Source organism: Elephas maximus, chromosome 3 (assembly GCF_024166365.1).
Source record: "Elephas maximus indicus isolate mEleMax1 chromosome 3, mEleMax1 primary haplotype, whole genome shotgun sequence".
In the NCBI taxonomy this organism is placed as follows: domain Eukaryota; kingdom Metazoa; phylum Chordata; class Mammalia; order Proboscidea; family Elephantidae; genus Elephas; species Elephas maximus.
In genome coordinates this window covers 149,619,498-149,633,199 of record NC_064821.1, presented here as the reverse complement: position 1 = coordinate 149,633,199, position 13,702 = coordinate 149,619,498, and the positions used below count along the sequence as shown (strand labels likewise).

At 37.6% G+C, this 13,702-nt stretch overlaps 1 protein-coding gene across 8 annotated transcripts in view; it reads right to left on the bottom strand.

Moving 5' to 3' along the window:
• Positions 1-13,702, bottom strand: part of EVI5 (ecotropic viral integration site 5) — a 261,524-nt gene that overhangs the window by 82,290 nt on the left and 165,532 nt on the right. For all 8 annotated transcript variants that reach the window (XM_049879778.1, XM_049879780.1, XM_049879782.1 and 5 more), the window contains one exon: positions 12,219-12,377. In XM_049879778.1, coding sequence (XP_049735735.1) covers positions 12,219-12,377 — 159 coding nt within the window. The remainder of the gene's footprint in view (positions 1-12,218; positions 12,378-13,702) is intronic.

Here is a 13,702-nt window from a genome sequence, read left to right as displayed (position 1 = left end):
ATTGCCTTAAAGAGACTGATGGTAGAATTATGAACATCAAAGGAAATTCTGGTGAGAGGTCAGAAGGAAGTGAGGAGAGCTATAGGGAAAATCTCTATCATCTTAGAGAATGCATACAGCACCAGCAAAGAATGTTGCTAGAAATGTGGATGTTAAATGTGCTTCTGGTGAAGCTTTAAAAGAAAATGATGAACAAGTGATTGGACAATGGAGGAAGGGTGAAGCTTTTTATGCAGTGGCAAAGAACTTGTCTGAATTATGTTCAAATGTTTGGTGGAAGACAGAACTTGTAAGTGATGAATTTGGATATTTAGCTGAGGAGATTTCTAAGCAAGATATTAAAGGAGTCACGTGGTTTCTCTTTGCTGCTTATAATAAAGTGCAAGAGGAAAGAGATGGACTTAAAAATTAACTATGCAAAATGAAAATAAAACTTAAAAGATTTGGGAAACCCTATTGTACAAACGAAGGACACATGTCCTGGAGTTTTGACCAAGGATGTGGCTACATAATCTTTTGTTAAAAGAGATTAAGCCTGTGACGGATGGATCTAAACAATTACCACAGCTTAGACTGAAGGGGACTTAGAAAAAACGAAAGAGAAGAATGCTATCTGCCTCTTAGAATTCTATAGGCAGGAAACAGGCCAAAGGAAATACATCTATTGTCCTCCAATGGGAAGCAGGGCTTTATCACTTTCAAAGGCTAGCATCACCACTTCCTGCATTTAAAAGGGTCCAATCTTCATCAACTCAGTTCCACAGTGTGGGGCTGCCTTTCACAAGTGCCATGCGCATGGGACCAGTACCCAAACCTGAGGCAGTGGGGCTGCCATGGCCAAGGGGCAGAAGAATGGGGTCTGCCAGGGCCAAAGGGATGAGGTTACCACTCAGATGACTGGGAAAATGGAGCTCCCCAAAACTGCGGGGGCAAGGCTGCTGTACCAGTGGTCCTGGAAGGTACAGCTGAAGCCCAGGGCTAAGGGCCTCCACCCAGAATCCAGAGGGTGTGGCCAACACCCAGAGTCTGGAGGGCAGGGCCATTGCCCAGATGGTCCTAAAGAACAGGGGATCATTTTTAAGCCTTCAGAGCTAATGTAAATTGTTCTACTGGGTTTTGAACTTGCCTTGTGCCTGTTATCCCTTCTTTCCTTCTGATTTCTCCCATTTGTAGTGGAAATATCTGCCTTGTGCCTGTTCCACCACTGTACTTTGGAAACAGCTAACTCGTAGTCTAGATTTCACAGGTTCACACATGAAGAGGAATTTTTGCCACAGAATGGAATACACTTAAAGTCTCACTTATATTTAATTTAGATGATTATGATTCAGAAGATGAGATTTTGGACTTACGAGTTGATTTAAGACTTCTGGCATGACGTGATGGGGTGAATGTGTTTTGCATGTGGCAAAGATATGAATTTTGGCAGCGGGGGCCAAAGGGTGGAATGTTATAGATTGTATTGTGTTCCCCCTGAAATATGCTTTGTAAATCCTAACCTCTATGCCTATGGTTATAATCCCATTTGAAAATGGATTGTCTTTGTTATGTTAACAGGACAGGATTAGGATAGGGTGTGTCTGAAGTCAATTCTCTTTTAAGGTATAAAAAAGATTAAACAAGGGAAGAAGCAGAGATGGGGAAAGACAAATGTCAAGCCAAATGAAGATTGCCTAGAAGCAGAAGCCAAAAGAGACAAGGTCCTTCCTCCAGAGCTGACAGAGAAAGCCTTCCTCTAGAGCCAGCACCCTGAATTCAGACTTCTAGCCTTCTAAGCTGTGAGAAAATAAATTTGTTTGTTAAAGCCACCCATTTGTGGTATTTCTGTTATAGCAGTACTAGATAATTAAGACATACGCTAAAGTCTCTAAGAGAAAGATGAAAAACATGCAAGATCAGATAGCTAATATCAGCAGAGAAATGAAAACTAAAAGAGAATCAAACAGAAATGCTAGAAGTAAAAAACAATGAACAATAACGTGAAAAATGGGCTCATCAACTGACTTGAGAAAACTGTGGTAAAAATCAATGAACTTAAAGATATGTCAACAGAAATTATCTAAACTAAAAACATAATGAAAAAAATCAATACGAGGAAAAAAAACAAACACATCCACGAATTGTGGTACAACATCAAATCAATCTGTGTCTGACTAGAATCCCAGAAGGCAAACAGAATATGGGGCAAAAGAGATGTTTGAAGAAATAATCATTTAGAATTTTCCAGAAATAAAGAAATACACAGATACAAGAAGCTCAGAGAAAAAAAATAAATGAAAAGCACACCTAGGCATATCATACTCAAACTGTTCAAGACAGGAGACAGAGAATATCTTGAAGACAGAGGAAAAAAAGACATATTATATATGCAGAGGAACAAAAATAAGAATTACAATAGATACAGGCTTGCATGGTTTCTGACAAGTCGACAATGGAGTGATTTAGGGCTGAAACAAAAAAAATTTTCAATTCAGAATTCAATTTGAAACAAAAATATCTGTATCTTTAAAACTGGGGAATTACCTTCTCAAACAAAAATTAAGAGAATCTCTTGCCAACAGATGAGTGCTACAAAAAATGTTAAAGAAAGATCTTCAAGCAAAAGAAATATGACACCAGACTGAAAAGTGGATCTACATATAGTAAAGTAAAAGAGAGCGATGAAATGGAATAACAAAGGGGAAAACAAAATTCTTATTTTTTTAATAAAAAAAATTTAAAGAGGTATAAATAAATGAGTCAGTCAAGAAGATAAAATGTAATCATAATAAATGGCCAATAAACCCTAGTGAAGGAAGAAGAGGAAAAAAAAGAAATAAAAACAGATGGAACATAAAGAGCTAGTAAGGTGATAGCTATTAATCCAAACAGAATCACAAAACACAGAACAAACATGACAGCTAAAAGACACAGTAAGACTGAATTTCTAAAATAGTTTTATTGAGATATATTTCACAGACAAAATTGACCCATTTAAAGTATACTGTTCAGTGGTTTTTCACATATTCAAAGAATTGTATAATCATCTTTCAGACTGAATTTTTAAAAATATGCATATTCTTTAGATGATTAATATACCACCACTACTACAACCCACTGGCTTACTCCACACATCTTCAATCTAAATCTATCCCATGGGTGCCCACAGTCTGGTGGCAAAACACACCCACCTATATGCTCTAGGGAACAGGGACATCCTTTCCTCACAGATGCTCAGGGGTGGTTGTCAGCCCCCTGCCTTGCTTAGCACGTGACCCCCTACTGCACCCAGATACCTGTGCCTACACCAATCACCCCTGCTCATCTAGACTATAGGTGAAAGCCTGGACCACACACTTGGTGACTGACTACCTGGACACCTGAGCTGAATCCATACAAGAAAAGTGAATGGACTTCTGGGCTCACATACCTAGTAACATACCTCTGACCACCAGGTGACAGGACTTTAGATCTTCAAAGGCACTAATAATCAAATTAGCTCACTCAAGAAGCCTATTTAGGCACATCAAAACAAAACAAAAAGCTAGTCTGTAGAAAGCAAACATTAAATAAATAAATACAATAATAGAGAAAAGGTTCCATATCAAATCACATAAAGAGGCAGACCAAATGGCTTCAGCAAGCTTCCAAAACAAAGAATCAAGAAATCTTCTAGACGAAGATAACTTCCTGGAATTACCAGAGGTAGATTACAAAAGATGAAAACACAGAACTCTTCAGGAGATCAGGCAAAATGCACAACAAGCCAAGGAGCACAGAGACAAAGCAATAGAGCAGCTTAAGAAGGTTAGAGAAGAGGATAATGACAAATTTAGTAGGCTGCAAGAATCCACTGAGAGACAGCAAACAGAAATCCAGAAGATTAACAATAAAATTTCAGAACTGGACAATTCAATACAAAGTCATAGGAACAGAATTGAGGTAAAGGAAGTCAAAATTAGTGAGACTAAAGATAAAGCACTCAACAGCAGCATATTTGAGGAAAAATCAGATAAAAGACTTTTATAAAATGAAGAAACCTGAAGAGTTACGTGGGACTCTACCAAGACGAATAGCCTACGAGTGACTGCAGTACCTGAACAAGGTGGGATAAAAGAAAATACAGAGAGAATTGAAGATTTATTGGCAGAAAACTTCCTTGGTATCTTGAGATGATGAGAAGATACCTATCTAAGAAGCTCATGGAACCACACACAAGGAAGTTCCGAAAAGAAAGTCAGCAAAACATATTATAATCAAACTTGCTAAAAACAAAGATACAGACAGAATTTTAAGAGCGGCTAGGGATAAACGAAAAGTCACCTACAAAAGAGAGTCAGTAAGACTAAACTCAGGCTACTCAGCTGAAACCATGCAGGCAAGACGGCAATGGGATGGCATACACAAAGCCTTGAAGGAAAAAAATTGCCAGCCAAGAACTATATATCCAGCAAAACTGTCTCTCAAATATGATGGCAAAATTAGGACATTTCCAGATAAGCAGAAGTTTAGAGAGTCTGCAAAAGCCAAACCAAAATTACAAGAAATACTGAACTGAGTTGACTGGTTAGAAAATCAGTAACATCAGATAACCCAAGACCAGAACACAGGACAGAGCAACCAGATATCAACCCAGATTGGGAAATCACAAAAATAAATCAAAGCTAAAATGCTGAAGACAGGGAAACAGAGACATCACTATGTAAAAGACGACAACATTAAAACAAAAAAGGAATAAAAAATGTAGTCATATGGCGAGAAAGTCAAGGCGATAAAGAAATAAGAGATTGCTTAAACTTAGAAAAATAGGGGTAAATATAAAGGAAACTAACAATCCTACACATCAGAATAAACAAGAAAAACATAAAGACTCAGCAAATACAAAATCAACAACAATGAAAATGAGGAAAAGAAAATATATAAGGAAAAATGACCCAGCACAGAAAATTAAGCAGAACAAAGAAACTGTCAACAACACAAAAAGACAAAACAAAAGCACTAAACTCATACTTATCCATAATTATGCTGAATGCAAATGGACTAAATGCACCAATAAAGAGACAGAGAGTAGCAGAATGGATAAAAAAACACGATCTGACTATACGCTGCCTATAAGAGACACACCTTAGACTTAAACACACAAACTAAAACTCAAAGGATGGAAAAAAATATATCAAGCAAACAATAATCAAAAAAGAGAAGTGGCAATATCAATTTCTGAAAAAACACTTTAAAGTAAAATCCACTATAAAGGATAAGGAAGGACACTACATAATGATTAAAGGCCCAATACACCAGGGGGACATAACCATAATAAATATTTATGAATCTAATGACAGGGCTCCAAAATACATAAAACAAACTGTAGCAGCAGTGAAAAGAGAGACAGCTTCAACACACCATTTCAGTGAAGGACAGAAAGAAGCTCAATAAAGACATGGAAGATCTAAATGCCACAATCAACCAACTTGATCTCATACACACATACAGAACACTCCACCCAACGGCAGCCAGGTATACTTTCTTTTCTAACGCACACGGAACGTCCCCCAGAATGTACTATATATTAGGCCATAAAACAAACACCCAAAAAACCCCAAACCCATTGCTGTCGCATCAATTCCAACTCATAGCAACCCTATAGGACAGAGTAGAACGCCCAATAGACTTTCCAAGGAGCACCTGGCAGATTCGAACCGCCAACCTCTTGGTTAGCGGCTGTAGCACTTAACCACTACGCCTTAGCAAAATCCGAAACATCGAAATATTACAAAGCATTTTTTTTTTACCATAAAGCCGTAAAAATAGAAATCAGTAACAGAAAAAGGAAAAAAATCAAACACAAGGAAACTGAACAACATCTTGCTCAAAAATTACTGGGTTATAGAAAAAATTAAGGATGGAATAAACAAATTCATAGAATCAAATGAGAATGAAAACACATCCTACCAGAACCTCTGGGACACAGCAAAAGCAGTGCTCAGAGGTCAATTTACAGCAACATATGCACACAACCAAAAAGAAGAAAGAGCCAAAACAACCAAAAAGAAGAAAAAGCCAAAATCAAAGAAGTATCCCTACAACTCGAACAAATAGAAACAGAGCAACAAAAGAAGCCCTGGGGCACCAGAAGAAAGCAAGTAAGAAAAATTAGAGCAGAATTAAATAAAACACAGGATAGAAAAACAATTGAAAGAGTTAACAAGACGAAAAGTAGCTCTTTGCAAAGATCAACAAGATCCATAAACCACTGACCAAACTGACAAAAAAAAAAACAGCAGAGGGAGCAAATAACCCAAATAAGAAATGAGATGGGCAATATCACAACAGATCCTACTGAAATTAACAGAATCATAACAGAATACTAGGACAAATTGTACTCTAACAAATTTGAAAACCTAGAGAAAATGGACACATTTCTAGAAACACACTACCTACCTAAACTAACACAGAGGTAGAACAACTAAATAAACCTATAACAAAAGAAGAGGTAGAAAAGGTAATTAAAGAAACTCCCCCCCAAAAAAAAAGAGCCCTGGCCCGAATGGCTTCACTGTAGAATTCTATCAAACTTTCAGAGAAGAGTTAACACCACTACTACTAAAGTTATTTCAGAGCATAGAAAAGGATGGAATACTCCCAAACTCATTCTATGAAGCCAGTATAACCCTGATACCAAGACCAGGTGAAGATACCACAAAAAAAGAAAATTACAGACCTAAATCCCTCATAAACTTAGATGCAAAAATCCTCAACAAAATTCTAGCCAAGAGAATTCAACAACATACAAAAAAAAAAAAATCACCATGACCAAGTGGGATTCATACCAGGATGCAGGGATGGATCAACATTAGGAAAACAATAAATGTAATCCATTACATAAATAAAACAAAAGACAAGAGCCACAGGATCTTATCAATTGATGCAGAAAAGCATTTGACAAAGTCTAACACCCATTCATGATAAAAACTCTCAACAAAATAGGAATAGAAGGAAAATTCCTCAAAATAATACAGGGCATTTATACAAAGCCAACAGCCAACATCATCCTAAATGGAGAGAGTCTGAAAGCGTTCTCTTTAGAATGGGAACCAGACAAGGGTGCCCTTTATCACCACTCTTATTCAACATTGTGCTAGAGGTCCTAGCCAGAAAAATCAGGGAAGAAAAAGAAATAAAGGGCATCCAAATTGGTAAGGAAGAAGTAAAAGTATCTCTATTTGCAGATGATATGATCTTGTACACAGAAAACCCTATAGAATCCACAAGAAAACTACTGGAACTAATAGAAGAGTTCTGCAAAGTATCAGTATACAAGATAAACATACAAAAATCAGTTGGATTCCTCTACGCCAACAAAGAGAACATCGAAGAGGAAATCACCAAATCAACACCATTTACAATTGCTCCCAAGAAGACAAAAACTTAGGAATAAATCTAACCAGAGAGGTAAAAGACCTATACAAAGGAAAGTACAGGACACTAATGCAAGAAATCAAAAGAGACCCGCGTAAGTGAAAAAACATACCTTGCTCACGGATAGGAAGACTCAACATTGTGAAAATGTCTATTCTACCCAAAGAGACCTATAGATACAATGCAATCCCGATCCAAATTCCAATGGCATTTTTTAATGAGATGGAGAAACAAATTACCAACTTCATATGGAAAGGGAAGAGGCCCTGGATAAGTAAAGTATTACTGAAAACAAAAACAAAGTGGGAGGCCTCACATTACCTGATTTTAGAACCTATTATACTACCACAGTAGTCAAAACAGCCTGGTACTGGTACAACAACAGATACATAGACGAATGGAACAGAATTGAGAATCCAGATGTAAATTCATCCACTTATGAGCTGCTGATATTTGACAAAGGCCCAAAGTCCATGAATTGGGGAAAAGACAGTCTATTTAACAAATGGTGCTGGCATAACTGGATATCCATCTGCAAAAAAATGAAACAAGACCCATACCTCACACCATGCACAAAAAACTAACTCAAAATGGATCAAAGACCTAAATATAAAATCTAAAATGATAAAGATTATGGAAGAAAAAATAGGGACAACGCTAGGAGCCCTAATACATGGCATAAACAGTATACAAAACATTACTAACAATGCACAAACACCAGAAGAGAAACTAGATAGCTGGGAGGTCCTAAAAATAAAACACACTCATTCAAAGACTTCACCAAGAGAGTAAAAAGACAGCCTACAGACTGGGAAAAAATTTTTGGCTACAACAAATCTGATCAGTATCTGATCTCTAAAATCTACAAGATACTGTAAAACCTAAACAACAAAAAGACAAATAACTCAATTAAAAATGGGCAAAGAATATGAACAGGCACTTCACCAAAGAAGACACACAGGCAACTAATAGAGACATGAGGAAATACTCTGGATCATTAATTTTTAGAGAAATGCAAATCAAAACTACAATGAGATACCATCTTACCCCAACAAGACTAGCATTAATCCAAAAAACCAATATAATAAATGTTGGAGAGGTTGCGGAGAGACTGGCTCACTATACACTGCTGGTAGGAATGTAAAAGGGTACAACCACTTTGGAAATCAATTTGGTACTTCCTTAAAGAACTAGAAATAGAACTACCATAGGATCCAGGAATCCTACTCACACAATAGATACGTGCACACCCATGTTCACTGCAGCACTGTTTACAACAGCAAAGAGGTGGAAATAACCTAGATGCTCATCAATGGCTGAATGGATAAACAGGTTATGGTACATTCACGTAATGAAATACTATACAATGATAAAGAAAAATGATGAATCCGTGAAATACCTCATAACATGCATGAATCTGGAAGGCATTATGCTGAGTGAAATTAGTCTGTCGCAAAAGGACATATATTGCATGAGACCACTGTTATAAGAACTCAAGAAAAGGTTTAAACACAGAAGAAAACATTCTTTGATGGTTACGAGGGTCGGGAGGGAGGGAGAGGGCTATTCATCAATTAGACAGTAGACAAGAATTATTTTAGGTGAAGGGAAGGACAACACACAATATAGGGGAAGTCAGCACAACTGGACTAAACCAAAAGCTAACAAGTTTCCTGAATACAACCAAACACTTCGAGTGACAGTGTAGCAGGGGCGGGGGTCTGGGGACCATAGATTCAGAGGACGTCTAGGTCAACTGGTGTCACAAAGTTTATTAAGAAAACATTATACACCCTGCTTTGGTGAGTGGCACGTCTAGGGTCTTAAAAGCTAGCGAGTAGCCATCTAAGCTGCATCAGTTGGTCTCCAAACCACCTGGAGCAAAGGAGAATGAAAAACACCAAAGACACAAGGAAAATATGAGCCCAAGAGACAAAAAGGGTCACATAAACCAGAGATTCCATCAGCCTGAGACTGGAAGAACTAGATGGTGCCCGGCTCACCAATGACTGCCCTAACAGGGAACATAACTGAGAGACCCTGATGGAGGAGAAAAGGGTGCAGAACTCACATTCTAGTAAGATGACCAGACTTTATGGTCTGACTGAGACTGGACGGATGCCAGAGGTCATGGTCCCTGGACTCTCCGTTAACCCAAAACTAAAACCATTCTCGAAGCCAACTCTTCAGAGAAAGACTAGACTGGACTATAAGACATAAAAAGAAACTGGTGAGGAGTGTGCTTCTTAGCTCAAGTAAACACATGAGACTAAGTGGGCAGCTCCTGTCTGGAGGTGAGATGAGAAGGCAGAGGGGGACAGAAGCTGGTTGAATGGACACAGGAAACACAGGGTAGACATGAGGAGTGTGCTGTAACACTATAGGGAGAGCAACTAGGGTCACATAACAATGTGTGTATAAGTTTTTGTATGAGAAACTGACTTGAAACTTAAACTTTCACTTAAAGCACAATTAAAAAAAAGAAAAAAAAAATCTATCCCAAATTACAAATTCCTTAGGAAGCCTTTTCCCAAACCACCTAGTTGGTTTTTCCCTCCAAGATTTTTTCCATAGCAATTTCTATCACTCTACTCACCAGATTTCTAAGTTATATTAAATACTGTTTGTGCATGCCTGATTTCTTAAGTGTAATTCCTTTGATGACCGGGACAGTGCTTTGCATTTTACAAGTTCTCAAAACTATGTTTGTTGAATTTGATTCATTCAGCTCTGAAATAAATCTTGAACACTGGCTTAAAAGCTGTGTTTGCATCTTTAAAATCTATACTGAAATAAAACCCAATTAATCTAAAGAAATCATATTCACGTTATCATGTTTAAGTTGGGACGATCATTTTGCACACGGTAATACAGAATGATACATGAGTTAACTATGCCCCCTACTGACTGAATAAAAATTTTGCAAAACAAGTAACATTCAGAGAAAATAGGGAGTATGATTCACACACAAAATGTCCCACATAAAAACCAAATGTACTTTTAAATTCAAATAAGTTTCACAAAAAGGCCTTTGCAGATCTTAAGTCAAATATTTAAAAAAGGATTTATTAGTGAAAGGCGGAACTTGGAAACAAAGAAGTGCAATTTTGGACTTGAATACCAGGGTCATTACATAACTCCAGGAAGCATCATTCACATATTCTACATCAGTGGTCCTTAACTGGGGGCATTTTTGCCCCCCCACCCCCGCCAGGCAACATTTGGTAATGCCTGGAAACATTTTTAGTCATCACTTCTGGAGAAAGGGTATGGGCAGAGGCAAGGGATACTGTTAAACAACTACAGTATACAGAACCACCCCTACATGGAACAATATTCAGCCCTCAGAGTTCATCAGTGGTTACTAAGGGCAGGAGGGAAGGGGAAAGAGGGCCATCTGTTTAGCTAGCATTGAGTTTCTGTTTATGGGGATGGAAGATATGGCAACGGGTGTTGCTAATGCTTGCACAACACAACTGATGTAACCCGTTTCACTGAATTGTACAAGTGAAAAATACTGAATTGGCAAATACTGTGCTGCCTACATTTTTACAATAAAATAAATAAATAAAACAATTATCCAGCCCAAAATGGCAACAGAGCTGAGACTGAAAAACATTGCTCTACATGAATGTTTTCTCTCAAGCTGTGCAAAAAAGCAACCATATAGATTTTATCTAATACAGTCAAATGAAATTTTATGATTTGCTTAAGCTTTGCTGAATGGGTCAAAGAAGCAATTAAAACCTCTGAAAGCAAAAAATATGGTTTTGGCCCTCTTCATCTGGGCTAGAAAATTGTAGTCTACACACTTTATATCTTGAACTTATAACTCTATTCTAGGGATGATAAAACTTGGACATAAACACTTGATCTGCTAGCAATACCTTTTTTTTTTTTTTTAATTTATGTTGTTGTCATTGGGAATACACAGAGCAAAACATACACAAAATCAACTATTTCTACATGTTAAATTCAGTGATATTGATTACATTCTTTGAGTTGTACAACCATTCTCACCCTCCCTTTTCTGAGTTGCTCCTTCCCCATTAACATAAATGCACTGACCCCTAAGGTTCCTATCTAATCTTCTGCATTACTGTTGTCATATAGACAGTTGTCATATAGACAGTTCCTAAAAGAGCATACTGTTCAAGGCAGACACTTTCTACTAGTTTAGCTAAGCTATTGTTTCTTTTTGAGAAGACTTCAGGGGATATGTTTGGTTTAAGGTTTAAAGACTATCTTTAAGGTTTAAGGGTAATAGTTTCAGGGGTTCTTCCAGGCCCCATGGGTCCAGAAAGTCTGGAGTACATGAGAATTTGAAACTCCATTCTGCATTTTCCCCCTTTTGATCAATGATTCTTCTAAAGAATCATTGATCAAAATGTTCAGTAATGGTAGCCCAACACCATCAAGTTCTTCTGGTCTCATAGCAAAGGAGCTGTTCATGGAGGCACTTAGCCACACATTCCAAATCCTCCTCCTATTCCTAACTCTCTACTTCTCTGTTGCTCCAGAAGAATAGAGGCCAATTATCATGCCTTGGATAGGTGCTTGCAAGCTTTTAAGACCCCAGGCGCTACGCAACAAACTAGGAGGTACGACAGAAGCACTAAACCGTTATTAGGCCAAATAACTGGGATGTCCCATGAAACCATGACCCTGAACGTCCAAACCAAGGAGCCAAATCCCATAAAGTTTTTGGTTGTACATAAGCAGTCTCAGCAACTACTGTTTTTTTTTTTTTTAATCATCATTGCAAACTGTTAGCAATACTTTTTAATGCGTGCATTCAAAGCTAATGAACTTTCCCATCATACCTGTGTTTCCATTTCCATCATCCTTTGTTTCATTTCTCTTATTTCTGCCTGTGTTTCAGCTTCTCTAAGTCGAATGGTCATCAGTTCATCTTGTAACTCATTCACAGCATTTTTCTTAGGAGGGTCTTTCCATCTTCCAGTAGTACGAGCTAAGTGGCGCTAAAACATAAAATATTACATTGCAACAAATATTCTTAGCATCAAAATAACAGTTAACTTTACTGAGCATACTTTCAACCCAGTACTATAGTAAGCACCTTACATGCTTAAAATCTTATGAGCACTATTATCTTCATTTTACAGGCAAGAAAACAAAGACACTGTGATCACGTAACTTCACAAAGGTCACACAGTCAATGAATGCAGACTTAGGATACAAACTCAGATACAGGTCAGCGTTCTTCTCTAATACAAGTGGATTAATTCTTGTAAAGAACACAGGTTTCACCCTAATTTTTTATGACAGCTTTTTCATATTATCTTTAATGAAATCCTAAGAGAAGCATTAGAATTGGGGCTATTCATTAATTAAAGAAGCAATATTAGACGCCAAGAGCAGTGTTTTTCAATATATCTGTGATGAGGTACTAGTTTTGTTTGTTTTTTTATTTCCAATTTACTGCAGTCTAATATTAAAAAAAAAAAAAATGCGATGGTAATGTTAAAGACTAATTTCAGCTTTTGCTAGATGCCTCCAAAAATTCAAACCAAGGTGATTATTCTCAAAGTATATGTAGTTTATTTTCTTCTCTCTATTCTTTCTTTCTTATATATTCTTTTATTCTTTGTCAGCAGATCTCCCTTATAAGTAAATCTGTGTGCATATAACTAGCTAAATGTAAGATTTATTTTGTGACATAGCCAATTTTTAAAAGAAGTTACAAATTTATATTGGTATGACCCCTCTAATGTTACACAATGACCAACATTGGATTTAACACCAACATGACAAATATGTACTATTTAGAAAAAGTTCAGAAAAAGTTACTAAAATGGTACAATGTTGCAACAACAGTAAATATATGACTTGATTTATATTTAACTTTGCCGTACGATGGATCGCTTTCATATGGCCTTTCTAGCCATGGTCTTGCAATTTCCAACAAGAGATTGGGCGGGCCTACGAAAATGAGGTGTTTGTGGTCCACCAAGGGGACTGGATAGCTTGTTAATAATGTAAATATGGTGCATGGGACCCTTGTGGAGGTGGGACCATGCAGTTAGGGCGTATGGAACCTTACTGAGGGGATTGGTCAATTTTGCCATACCGCTAGGCTTAATATGAGCCATCCCAGAGGCAGATGGGGGAACCTGACTACCACCAGGAAGAGGAGATGGAAGCGGATCGTGTCCTTTGGACTCAAGATCCCTGCACTGAGACCCTCCTAGACCCAGGAGACAGAGAGAGAGCTGTAACACTGGAGACGGTAACATGGCGAGAAGCAGTAGCAGAGAAACAGTGGCAGCAGAGGCAGCAAAACCAG